The following is a 12,423-nucleotide window of genomic DNA, read 5'->3' as shown; positions in this document are numbered from 1 at the left end:
ACAAAATAACTGGGTAAGATTCTTTTCAATGTTCTGGAGGCTGAGTATTACTCAGCTCAAATTAGAATTAATGGTGGAAAAATTGTCAAAATGCTTTCCTGTTGTAGTATGTCAGATGATGAACAAGAAAGTGGTTGTGACACTGTGGATGGCTCTCCAACATCTGACTCTTCTGGGCACGACAGTCCGTTTGCAGAGAGCAATTTTGCTGAGGACACTCGTCAGGACACAGAACTGGTAACTTGTGCTGACTCGGAAGCCAAGCCAGCTGTTTGCACTGTTGTTGTGCCACCAATGGGAATAGAGAGTGGATTAAAAGCCGATCAGCAAATGGCCAACACAGGTAAACCAAGTCCTACTTCTCTGTTCTATAAAATTATTCATTTAAGAACATCAGTAAACAGGATTATCTTCTTTGGCTGGGCATGGTAGTGCATGTTTTTAATCCCAGCACTCTGGATGTACAGGTAGGAGGATCATTGTGAGTTCAAGGCAAGCCTGGGACTACAGAGTGAGTTCCAGATCAGCCTGGGTTAGAGTCAGACCATACGTTGATGAGAGAGAGAGAGAGAGAGAGAGAGAGAGAGAGGGAGAGGGAGAGAGAGAGGGGGCGGGGAGACGGGCCAGGCATGGTGGTGCACCCCTTTGATCCTGATACTCAGGAGGCAGAGGTAAGAGGATCGCTGTGAGTTCGAGACCACCCTGAGACTACATAGTGAATTCCAGGTCAGCCTGGCCTGGAATGAGACCCCACCTTGAAAAGCCAAAAACAAACAAAAACCCCTCACAAATTATTTATAATAATGCATAAAAATCTTTGAATTTCCATCTGACCTTGTTATAGAGAAGATAATTTCTTCAAATGTCATCTAATGCTTAGATGAAAACCACAAGCTTTATTTTTAAAATTTAATTTCAAGCTTATTAAATCACTGTAAACTCTTTTCTGCTTGGTGTTTAGAAATATGTGCATGCGTGTTCATATGTATATGGTCCACATGAGTGTGCAGGTGGGTATGTACACATGCAGATGGGTACCAGAGGTTGACATAGGAGCTTTTCTCAGTCACATTGCACCTTACTGCTTGAGACAGGGTGCACGCTACTGCTTTTTCTTAGTAAAGGGAAAAGTGCCAGCTCTCTCCATTCATTTATTCATTCTGGTTACTATTGCCAGATTCTACATGCCAGCCATTAGTAAAAGGACGATCTGCCCCTGGAAGATCAAACCAGCCTTCTGCCATGGGTAGTCGTCATCAAAAATTAACATCAGCATTCCAGCAGCAGCATTTGAACTTCAGTCAGGTGAGTCTTTGTGATTCAAGTTTAAGTATGTATTTTAGTATTTTATTTTTTGAGACAGAGTCTCATGTAGCATAGGCTAATCTTGACCTTGCTATGTAGCTAAGAATGACCTTGAACCTCAGATTCTCCTGCTTTCTCCTCCTGAGTGCTGGGATTCAGGTGTGCAACACTGTGCCAGGCTGCAAGTTTCCTTTTTGTAATTTTGAAAAAAAAAATTTTTTTTAAGACCTAAACCTTAGTTGGTTTATTTACTTACTTATTTATTTGCAAGCAGAGAGAGAGAGATAGAGAGAGACAGACAGAGATAGAATGGGCACACCAGAGCCTCCAGCCACTGCAAATGAATCCAGATGCATGTGCCCCTTGTGCATTTGGTTTATGTGGGTCCTGGGGAATTGAACCTGGGTCCTTTGGCTTCACAGGCAAATGCGTTAACCACTAAGCCATCTCTCTGGCCCACCTTAGTTTTTTTGTTGTTGTTTATTTTTATTTATTTATTTGAGAGCGACAGAGAGAGAAAGAGGCAGATAGAGAGAGAATAGGCAGGCCAGGGCCTCCAGCCACTGTAAACGAACTCCAGATGCATGCACCCCCTTGTGCATCTGGCTAACATGGGTCCTGGGGAATCTGAGGAATCGAGCCTCAAACCGGGATACTTAGGTTTCACAGGCAAGCGCTTAACCACTAAGCCATCTCTCCAGCCTCCACCTTAGTTTTAATAATTTCACCACCACCCATACTTTCTCTCTCTCTCTCTGTTTTTTGTTGTTTTTTGAGCTAGGGTCTCACTCTAGCCCAGGTTGACCTGGAATTCACTAGGTAGTCTCAGAGTGGCCTTGAACTCCATCCTCCTACCTCTGTCTCCTGAGTGCTAGGATCAAAAGTGTGTGCTGCCATGCCTGGCTAATTTTCTCTCTCTTTTTTTTTTTTTTCTTTTTATTGTCCAAATGACTAAAAAGTAACTTGCCCAATAGGATAACTAAGCCAATTATCTATAGAACTTGTTGTTTTCTTTGGGTTCTTGGATTCTCTGAGAACATTTTAGTGTAATTTAAATAATAACATATGCTGCCAACATTTATATTTTGGGTTTTGGGTGTGTGTGTGTTGAGACAGGGTCTCAACTGTGTAGTTTAGGCTGACCTGGAACTTTGTAGCCCATGATTTCAAACTGGAGAGATCCCCTTGTCTCTACTTCCCAAGTGTTCGAGTTGTAGTAATGCATCACCATCCCCAGCTGGGTCCCTATATTTCTTGGTTGTTCATAGAGGTGATCGTTTGATCTTAGTGGGCAATTTCCATCTATTCAACACTGTTTGCAGTTGTGTTCTACTAGGGGAAAAATATCATAGGTAATGGGGAAAAAAAAAACTGGCTTCAAATCCTGGTTTTACCATAGCCTATATAAATTAACATAGCCAGGTCTCTTCAAATGATTTGGAACAGAGTTAATGGAAATGATAATTCTGCCATGGGAATGTTTTGGAATTTAATAAGGTTGTATAAATAAATACATACATAAATAAATAAGTGTGTATATGTTAGCTTAGGAACTGGGCATGGTGGCTCACATCTTTAATCCCAGTACTCAGGAGGCTGAGGTAGAAGGATTGCTGTGAGTTTGAGGTCAGCCAGGGCTATAGTGAGACCCTGCTTTGTTAAAAGAAAGAAAGAAAAGAAGGAAGGAAGGAAAGAAGAGAAAAGGAAAGGAAAGAAGGGGAAGGGAAGGGAAGGGAGGGGAGGGGAGGGGAGGGGAGGGGAGGGAAGGGGAGAGAAGGGAAGGGGAGAGAAGGGAAGGGAAGGGAAGGGAGAAAACACTTAGTAATGTATAAGTTTAGTATGTATAAGTTTAGTAATGAGGATGGTAATGTGAGACCCTGCCTTGTTGAAAGAAGGAAAGAAAAGAAGGAAGAAAAAGAAGGGAAGGGAAGGGAGGGAAACAATAAGTAGTGTGTGAGTTACAGCTTTTAGTAATGAGGATGGCAATAATACTAGAAGTAGTGGCTATGTTGATATTGCAATAATTTGAAGATGTTAATGCTAATGTACATTCCTCTCTATAATAGAAACTCGAGTTCTGAGAGGTCTACTATGAGCTGTCAGTTGCAGTTCCTGTCTTTTACTTTGGTTTTACACAATATGTCATTCAGCCATCTTTTTCTTTGTGATTAGGTTCAGCACTTTGGATCTGGGCACCAAGAGTGGAATGGAAACTTTGGGCATCGAAGACAGCAAGCCTATATCCCTACTAGTGTTCCCAGTAATCCATTCACTCTTTCTCATGGGAGTCCTAACCACACAGCAGTACATGCGCATCTGGCTGGAACTACGCACCTCGGAGGACAGCCTACTCTGCTTCCATACCCGTCATCAGCCACCCTCAGTAGTGCCGCGCCAGTGGCCCACCTCCTAGCCTCTCCATGTACCTCAAGACCTATGTTACAGCATCCAACCTACAACATCTCCCATCCTAGTGGCATAGTTCACCAAGTCCCAGTGGGCATAAATCCCCGTCTGTTACCATCCCCGACCATCCATCAGACTCAGTACAAAGCAATCTTCCCACCACACCCTTACATTGCAGCATCACCTGCATATGCCGGATTTCCTCTGAGTCCAACAAAGCTCAGCCAGTATCCGTATATGTGAAAACTCAGACAGTATATTGAGGAAGCTCGATGATGCAAACATTTGATTAAAAATAAAGACATGGTATTTAATAAATATTAGCCATGGCACAAGAAAATTATTTTTGAATCATGTAGACTTGGGTGCAATTTAAACAACTTTGAGCTTTAAAAAAAAATCTCACTTTTAATGTGTTTTGCACATTTGGTATAACTTGTCTTTGGTCATGTTATCTTCTTACGTAGTAACTTTAGACAGGTGACTTATGGGAGCAGAAGTCCAGTTTTGCTCCTGCTATTTTTATAAAATTGCCTTCTAACTAGTGCAAGACACGTCCACATTTGGGAAGCCATTCTGTGTATAGACTTAGAGCAACAGATGCACATGTGTCAGAATTACAGCATATGAGTGAATTGTACTATCTGTGTCTTAGTGTGTAAATGTCGGGTCACTTAACCTAAGAAACTGAGCTATTCTTTACATTGCATGTGTCTTTTGCATGGGCAAAATGTTGCCTAGACTTTGCTCTTAATGTCCTAATAATCTCAGCTGCATTGTAAACCGTTCCCACACAGTGCCTTAAATATTTGAGGTTGTTAATGTTATTACCTATCTATAGACGTTGAGGACTGCAGCACTTAAAATTCAGACCTACTCTTTAGTTTTCTTTCAGTAGAGTAAGTTCGTTTTTGGGTTTGTGTGGTATGATTTCAGATAGTTGCTGTTTTTCCTCATGACGGCAGCATGTTTGCTATAGCTGAATTCTGCTGTCTGATTTTTCAGAATGATCTAGCTTCAAGAAAAGCAAGCGGTTAGTAGTGCTTAAGAAAACTTGATTCAATAACTAATGGGTAGTCAATAACTGTCACAGCACAGCATTTTATATACCGTTAAGTGAAACTGCAATACAATCTAAGTTTATTTTGGGAGTGTTTGCTATATAATTGGACTTAATAAAATGTTTAGAGGTGCAGTAGGCATGACTTTGAGTAGATAATGAAAGAAAACGCAAAATGCTTATTGATTCATGATGTGGTTTCATCTTAGCTTGGGCAGACCATGCAGTATTTAATAATTAGTAGCAGAATATTTACTATTGAAGCTTGAAAAGATGTGAGTTCTTTGTGTGCAATTTTTCATTTATGCATGTGAGAGGGTTTTGGTTTTTGGTTATTTTTTAAAAAATATTTTTACATTGTAGTTCTTGTTTTGCTTGTTGGTGGTGTTTGCTTATTTAATACATTCCGTCAGGGACAGAAATTACATGCTTTTTTCCTAGGAGTGTGTATTGGGTTTTTCCCCTTATCCCCCGCCCCTTGGTGGTGATGGTGGTGATGTTTAAATGAAGTTGCTTTTACAGCACCAAAGACTTAATCATCCATTTCTTATATAAAAGGTAGCTACTTTTTGCATAGACCTCAAGTATATTGTAGTGTAGAGGTGGAATTTAAGGAAAGGTATTAAACCAAGGCTGTGTTTTAGCTTACGGCAAGTAATAAATTGTATCATTTATCTTGAATGTATTATAGATAAGCTGCTATATAACGATTGCCACTTCAGATAGCTGTGAAATTAGGTGATGAACTAGTTGTTATTTAGCCTTCTAATTTCTGTATAAGTCTAATTACATGAAATAGAAGTTGGGGTTTTGATTTTTTCCTTTGCTTTTGTTTGGAGTGTCATTGTAACTACTGTATTGTAAATGATGGAAAATAATTGCATATGTTATTTTGGGGTGTGTTATTTGCATCAGTATTTTATCTCTGTCAATGTTTGTGCTCATCACTGCATATAAAACTTGGATGTATCAATGTAACTTAATTTTTTATTTTCATACTGGCATTGTAGACACTTGAGAAAGCTGTATCTTGCAGGCTTGACTTAACTTTTTTTCCTTAAAAATCTGGAATAGAATCTTATAGCATTTACTGGAATCAGCAGTATAAAGCATTTGAGGGTAAAACTCCAAATGTTTTGGCAGTACAGCATTTCTTTAGTAAATGAACTCCATACCACTAGTACAGCCCTACTAGAGCACTGACAATAAGCTAACCATGGATACATTTTCCTTGACTATATTAACACAAGCAGTGTTTTATTTAACAATCAGTGACATACATGTGCCTGAAGTCGATTTTAAAAATTACAGTATTAGATCATAAAATCAAAACCAGCAGTACATTTTTAGTCACACTGAAAATGAAGGACTTGATTTTCCCCATAAATTTCAGTGTTTTTAGTAATGAATTCTATGCATTTTATATAAATAGAAATTTATATAATACACAAAAAGGCATAGATGAAGATTATTTTAAAGGATTATTTACAGATGACACATTTATGGAGTCACTATTTAAGTAAATTTGCTGCCCTCCACAGCCTTCTAATTTTATTTATATGGTCTAGCAGGTTACCAGTACCTGCTCACGTCTTGGGAGAGATGCAGTGCTAGCAATGGATGTCTCAGAAACCCCAAGTAGAAAAGACTGGCTGTGTGAACACAGGAGTGACCCCAGCACAGGCTGTGTGAGCGCAGGAGCAGGAACCCCAGCGCAGGTTGCTCTGGTTTGGGGTTGTGGTCCTTATCCCAGAAGTACTCTCTGTGTTGACATTGCATGGCTGGAGTAGTCTTGTTCACTGGACAGTAATGGTGAAGGCCAGCATTTCCGTGCAGCATAGTGCTTGGTTAAGTCATATCACACTTAGGAGCATTGCTCTGAATTAGTTCCAATCATGGAGTTTTTAATATGTTTAAAAATTAAAACTTCAAAATCTTGCTAAAGTTCAATTTTCGTATATTGACAAAGGAATCTGGATTTATATCCCATTTAAGACCATTCTATTAGGGTTTTTTGTTTTGTTTTGTTTTGTTTTAATGTTCCCTTAAATAAAACACTGCATGATATCCAACTTGCATATTTGTGTGCTATTTTAATTTACAACTTAATTTTATCAGTTATCCTAATATTTAGTTTTTTTTCTCTTTAGGATATTAATTAAATATTACTATATTAGCAAAACTTTTTCATATTTTAAATTTCTATTGCTAATTTTAAACTTGGTTTATGTTAAGTAAAAGTTAAATCATACACTGCAAGGTGTAGGAAGATTTGTTTTAATGATCCCAATGATATAGATTTGATTACCTAGTTTGAACTGTTGACTGTTTTAACAGTTTTACTCTTGTGGCTTTCTTCATTGATCCGTTTGTTTTGCTTTGACTTCTCTGCTACACTAGTTTGCCATGTAGCAATTGCACTGTGCAATATTACAATAAGGACTGGGAAAATTTTTATGGATGTAATGTCTATTACAGTTTGCGATAGTATTTCTCTCTAGTTCTCAGTGATTTAAATGTGACCAAGCCTTCTGTACTTTGTCACAAAAAGCGGGTTTTCCAGGTGACTATTTTGGTGAGTGTCAAAATAAGAATTTATGGTGTATTACTGTTGATTCACTTTGAATTAAAATATATATATTGCAGCAAACAGCTTGCTGACTTTTTTTCCATCTCAGGGCTACCTAAGGGTAGAATATGGGTTGATATTATCTAATCAGTGGTATTTCGTTTACCATGCAGAGCCACCTTGTGAGGTGGGGGTAGTATTTTTGGTACATGAATGAGGGCCTAGGCTCAAAACGCTTAGATAGCTTTCCTAAAGTCACACACCGAATGCCCTGTTCCCCATCAAGCACTAAGCTTGCCACTTGGATATCAGTCTAGTCTGATGAGTTTGGACAGATAAACCACAGTCAACTTTCTACGGTTCTTTTTGTTTTGTTTTGTTTTGTTTTGTTTTTCAAGGTAGGGTTTTGTACTAGTCCAGGCTGACCTGGAATTCACTATGTAGTCTCAAGGTGGCCTTGAACTCACAGTGATCCTCCTACCTCTGCCTCCAGAGTGCTGGGATTAAAGGTGTGCGCCAGCACGCCCAGCTCTACTGTTCTTTAAACTGAAGTGTCATGCAGTGTCCCTCAAGTACCTGCGACATAGCTTTGCGATGGCCCATTTTCCTTGAATATTTGGTTTTCTCAAATATTTTTTTGAGGGACATGTGCATGGATGAAGAAAGAATGAAGTTGTCTTAGTCAAGTTATGTTCCCAAATACCACCTCCATCTCATTCTTGTAGTCCACAGCTGTGGAATGCTTGGAGGAGAGCCTTCTACTAGAATGTGCCTTGATTAGGGCCTTTTGTCTTGATATGTGACATCAAAGCCAGGGGTGAGGCTACACACACTAGTGACTATTCCCCCTCTCTAAGGATGCCTTTTGTCTTTCATTCAACATTTGATTTGTAAGAGTCTCTGTATTGTGTGGAGCCACACTTACACTATTGCTCTACAGTATTCACTTGTATGCATAAGCCACAGTTTATTCTGTTGATCATTCAAATAGTTTTCACTTTTTAGATTATGAATAGCATCGCTAGGAATGTTTTTGTCCATCTTTGCTGAACACGTGCATGACTTTCCAGTATATAGGCAGTATGGAATTTCTAGATCATAAGGCATGCATACACATTCATTTCCTTAGACATTACCAAACAGTATTCCAAAGAACCTGAATTAGCATATGCTTAGCAGTAGATGAGAGTTCTCATTGCCTTAGAGCCTCTCAAACACATTTGATTATTCCTTTTTAGTCATTGGTGTGAGGACAGTTGCTCAAAAACTGAACAGGGGCTGGAGGGATGGCTTAGCGGTTAAGGCATTTGCCTGTAAAGCCAAAGGACCCAGGTTCGATTCCCCAGGACCCATGTTAGCCAGATACACAAGGGGTGTGCATGTCTGGAGCTTGTTTGCAGTGGCTGGAGGCCCTGGCGTGCCCATTCTGTCCCCCACTCCTCCCTCTTTCTCTGTCAAATAAATAAATAAAAATAAAATATTTTTAAAAAAGTTTGGCCAAAACAAGTCATACATATAGATGAAATTCAAAGTTTCAAAAGTATTCAACTACTTATATGGGCATAGGAATATAAAAAATCTTTTTGAAGGGGGAGGGGATAATAGTGTGAAAAAGTCTTCAATCAACACACTTCAACCAGCCAGTGAGTACCCAGTACAGTACCTGGTGCTATAAGTCACACATGATATAGGTATGTCATGAGTCATTGAAAACATTTATGAAGTGCCTACACTGGGCATTTGTGAGTGGACAAAACAAGTCCTTTCCCCCTTTATAGAGTTTATCTTAGGGTGAGGAAAAAGGCTTAAACAAATAAGGTCAAAAAGAGCAAGAAAGAAATCAGAACATACTGGTAAAGTCACTGCAGGAGCCATGTCAGTGCTTCAGTGAGGTGACATTTGACATGGCAAGAACGCTTGTCAGCTACACAAGGGGCCAAGTGGCAAGGACAATAGTAACTCAGGAAAGCACAAAGGAAAGTGGCCAGTATGGCAGAGCATAGAAGACAGGAAATGCCACCGTGGGGGAAGGCATGCAGCCTTGTTCCAAAGAGTGGAGTGGAGACTTGGTTCCATGCATTATGAGAAGCTATGGGGAATTTTGAGTGAGCAAATAATGCAGGTAATCTGTGTGTTTGAAAGATCAGGCTGATGGGCTCACAGAGCTCAGGCTACAGCGGCCAAAGAGTAAACACCCGAAAGCCAGTTTGTTCCTTTTTTTTTTTTTTTGGTTTTTCAAGGTAGGGTTTCACTCTAGCTCAGGCTGACCGGAATTCACTGTGGACTCTCAGGGTGGCCTCAAACCCACGGCGATCCTCCTACCTCTGCCTCCCGAGTGCTGGGATTAAAGGCGTGTGCCACCACGCCCGGCTTGTGAAAGCCAGTTTGGACAGTACTAGAGTGGTCTTGATGAGAAAGAGATGAATACATCTAATTATGAGGTCTGTATTTGTCTATCTTTTGTCCTTTTCTCTTTTTTGAGACAAGATTTCACTACATAGCTCAAATTGGCCTGGAACTCTCTGTAGTCCAAGCTGACATTGAACTTGAGACCCTCCTGCTTTGGTGATTCCAGGTGTGTACTATCACACCCAGCTTCCTCTTTTTTAATATATATATTCATTCATTCATTTGTTTCCAAGCAGAGAGAATGGGCATAACAAGACTCCAGCTGCTGCAAACGAACTCCAGATGCATGCGCCACTGTGCATCTGGCTTTACATAGGAATGGGGCATTGAACCCAGGTTTTTAGGCTTTGCAGGCAAGCAGCTTAACTGCTGTGCAATCTCTCCAGCCCTTACTTTAAAAAAAAAAAAAAGTACTATTTGTTTGTGTGTACTGTCTAAGATCTCTTACTGGGGTAAATGAATGCCAGAAGCACGCATCACTGTGTCTGGCTTTGCTAGGGTGCTGAGAAATTGAACCTGGACTATCAGGCTTTGCAAAAAAATTGCCTTTAACCACTGAGCCATCTCAACCTCCCTTCTACTTTCTTAACAAGGTAATTGGAAGAGCAAAAGTTCTGAATTTGGATAAAGCCAACTTTTCAGTGTCTTCTTTCTTCAGGGTTTTGCTTTCTGTTTCTTCAGGCATTTCCGTATTTCTAGTTGTAAATAATTTCCTGTGTTCTAGTGTCACTGTTTTAGCTTTTCTTTTTCAAATTTCTTAAGTTTTTATTTATTTATTTGAGGGAGAGATAGAGAGAAAGAGGCAGATAGAGAGAGAGTGAATGGGCTGCCTCCAGCCGCTGCAAACAAACTCCAGACACATGTGCCATCTTAGACATGTGGCTTATGTGGGTCCTGGGGAATTGAACCTTGGTCCTTTGGCTTTGCAGGCAAGTCTCTGCAGCCCAATTTTAGGTTTTCATAATCACCTCTGATCCAAGTCATGTTGGTTTTTGTACCAACATATTGTACTGACATTGCTCTAGCTTTTTTGTTGTTGTTGTTGTTTGTTTCCAAGATAGGGTCTTGCTCTAGCTCAGGCTGACCTAGAATTCACTATGTAGTCTCAGGGTGGCTTTGAACTCACAGTGATCCTCCTACCTGTGCCTCTCAAGTGCTGGGATTAAAGGCAAGTGCCACCAAACCTGGCTAGCTTTTTATTTTAATATTTTTCTATTTATTTATTAGAAGGAGAGATACAGAAATAGGCAGGTACAGAGAGAGGGAGAATGAGCACACCAGGGCCTCTAGCCACTGTAAACGAACTGCAGATGCGTGTGCCCTCTTGTGTAGCTGGCTAACGTTGAGTCCTGGAGAATTGAACCTGGGTCTTTGGGCTTTGCAGGCAAATGCCTTAACCACTAAACCATCTCTCCAGCTCCTGGCTAGCTTTTTTTTTTTTTTTTTTAAATTGTTAGTTTATTTATTTGAAAGAATAAATGGCTGTGTCAGGACCTTCAGCCACTGCAAATGAACTCCAGACACATACATCACCTTGTGCATCTGGCTTATGTGAGTAATGGGGAATTGAACCTAGGTCCTCTGGCTTTGCAGGCTTAACTGCTAAACCATCACTCCAGCCCCCTCCCTTTTTTTGAGACAAGGTGTCATGTAGAGCTCAGGTGGGCCTCATTCATTATGTAACTGAGGATGACCTCGAACTTCTGATCCTCGGCTTCCACAGTGCTAGGATTATAGGCACTCTCCATTATACTTGGTTTATGCAGTGCTGAGAATCAAACCCAGGGCTTCCTGCATGCTACACTGGCATTCCACAAACTGAGCTGTGTTCCCATCTGTTCCAGCTTAATGAATCTACACTTGCATATGAGTACAAGTATTCCTATGACAAAGAAAAATACGATGTTCATGTTTCATATTTTTCATCTTAGGAAACAATATATGCCTGCAATTTCATGCCGGTAACCCCAGAACTCAGAAGATAGAGGCAGAGCGATAAGAGGTTTAAGGTCATCCTCAGCCACTTAGCAAGTTCAAGGGCATTCTGGATTACATGACACCCTATCTCAAAAATAAAATAAGATAAACTGGGCATGGTGGCACACGCCTTTAATCCCAGCACTCAGGAGCCAGAGGTAGGAGGATCGCCATGAGTTCAAGGCCATCCTGAGACTACATAGTGAATTTCAGGTCGGCCTGAGTTAAGAGTGAGACCCTACCTCAGAAAACAAACAAACTAATAAATAATTAAATAATAAATAAATGAATAAATAAAATAAAAAAGATTAGTCCCATGAACTCATAGATGGCCACCCAGATTTATCAGTTCACATTTTCCTCATTAGCTTTGTATATCAACTTTATTTTCCAAGTTCAAGGTCAGCCTGGGCTATATAAAACCCTACTTCAAAGCCCAGCATGGTGGTGCATACCTTTAGTCTTAGTACTGCAGAGGCAGAGGTAGGAGGATCTCTGTTCATTCGAGGCCACCTGAGACAACAGTGAATTCCAGGTCAGCCCGGGCTAGAGTGAGACTCTACCTTGTAAAACAAAAATCAAACAAAAACATCTGATTCAAACCAATCAACTAACCATGAAACATTATAGCATCTAGGAAGCTATCAGTTTGTAAACAGTTTTTTATTTTTTAGTCTATAATCAATTTTCCAAATTG

At 40.1% G+C, this 12,423-nt stretch overlaps 1 protein-coding gene across 4 annotated transcripts in view; it reads left to right on the top strand.

Moving 5' to 3' along the window:
- Hipk3 (homeodomain interacting protein kinase 3) overlaps positions 1–7,421 on the top strand; it is a 108,266-nt gene extending 100,845 nt beyond the window's left edge. For all 4 annotated transcript variants that reach the window (XM_045155831.1, XM_045155833.1, XM_004660833.2 and 1 more), the window contains exons 14-16: positions 108–343; positions 1,178–1,305; positions 3,478–7,421. In XM_045155831.1, coding sequence (XP_045011766.1) covers positions 108–343; positions 1,178–1,305; positions 3,478–3,954 — 841 coding nt within the window. In that variant the 3' untranslated portion in view covers positions 3,955–7,421. The remainder of the gene's footprint in view (positions 1–107; positions 344–1,177; positions 1,306–3,477) is intronic.
- The last annotated feature ends 5,002 nt before the right edge of the window (positions 7,422–12,423 follow it).

The sequence above is a fragment of the Jaculus jaculus genome, chromosome 8 (assembly GCF_020740685.1).
Source record: "Jaculus jaculus isolate mJacJac1 chromosome 8, mJacJac1.mat.Y.cur, whole genome shotgun sequence".
NCBI lineage: Eukaryota > Metazoa > Chordata > Mammalia > Rodentia > Dipodidae > Jaculus > Jaculus jaculus.
The sequence above is the reverse complement of the archived record's forward strand: the minus strand, read 5'-3'. Positions and strand labels throughout refer to the sequence as shown.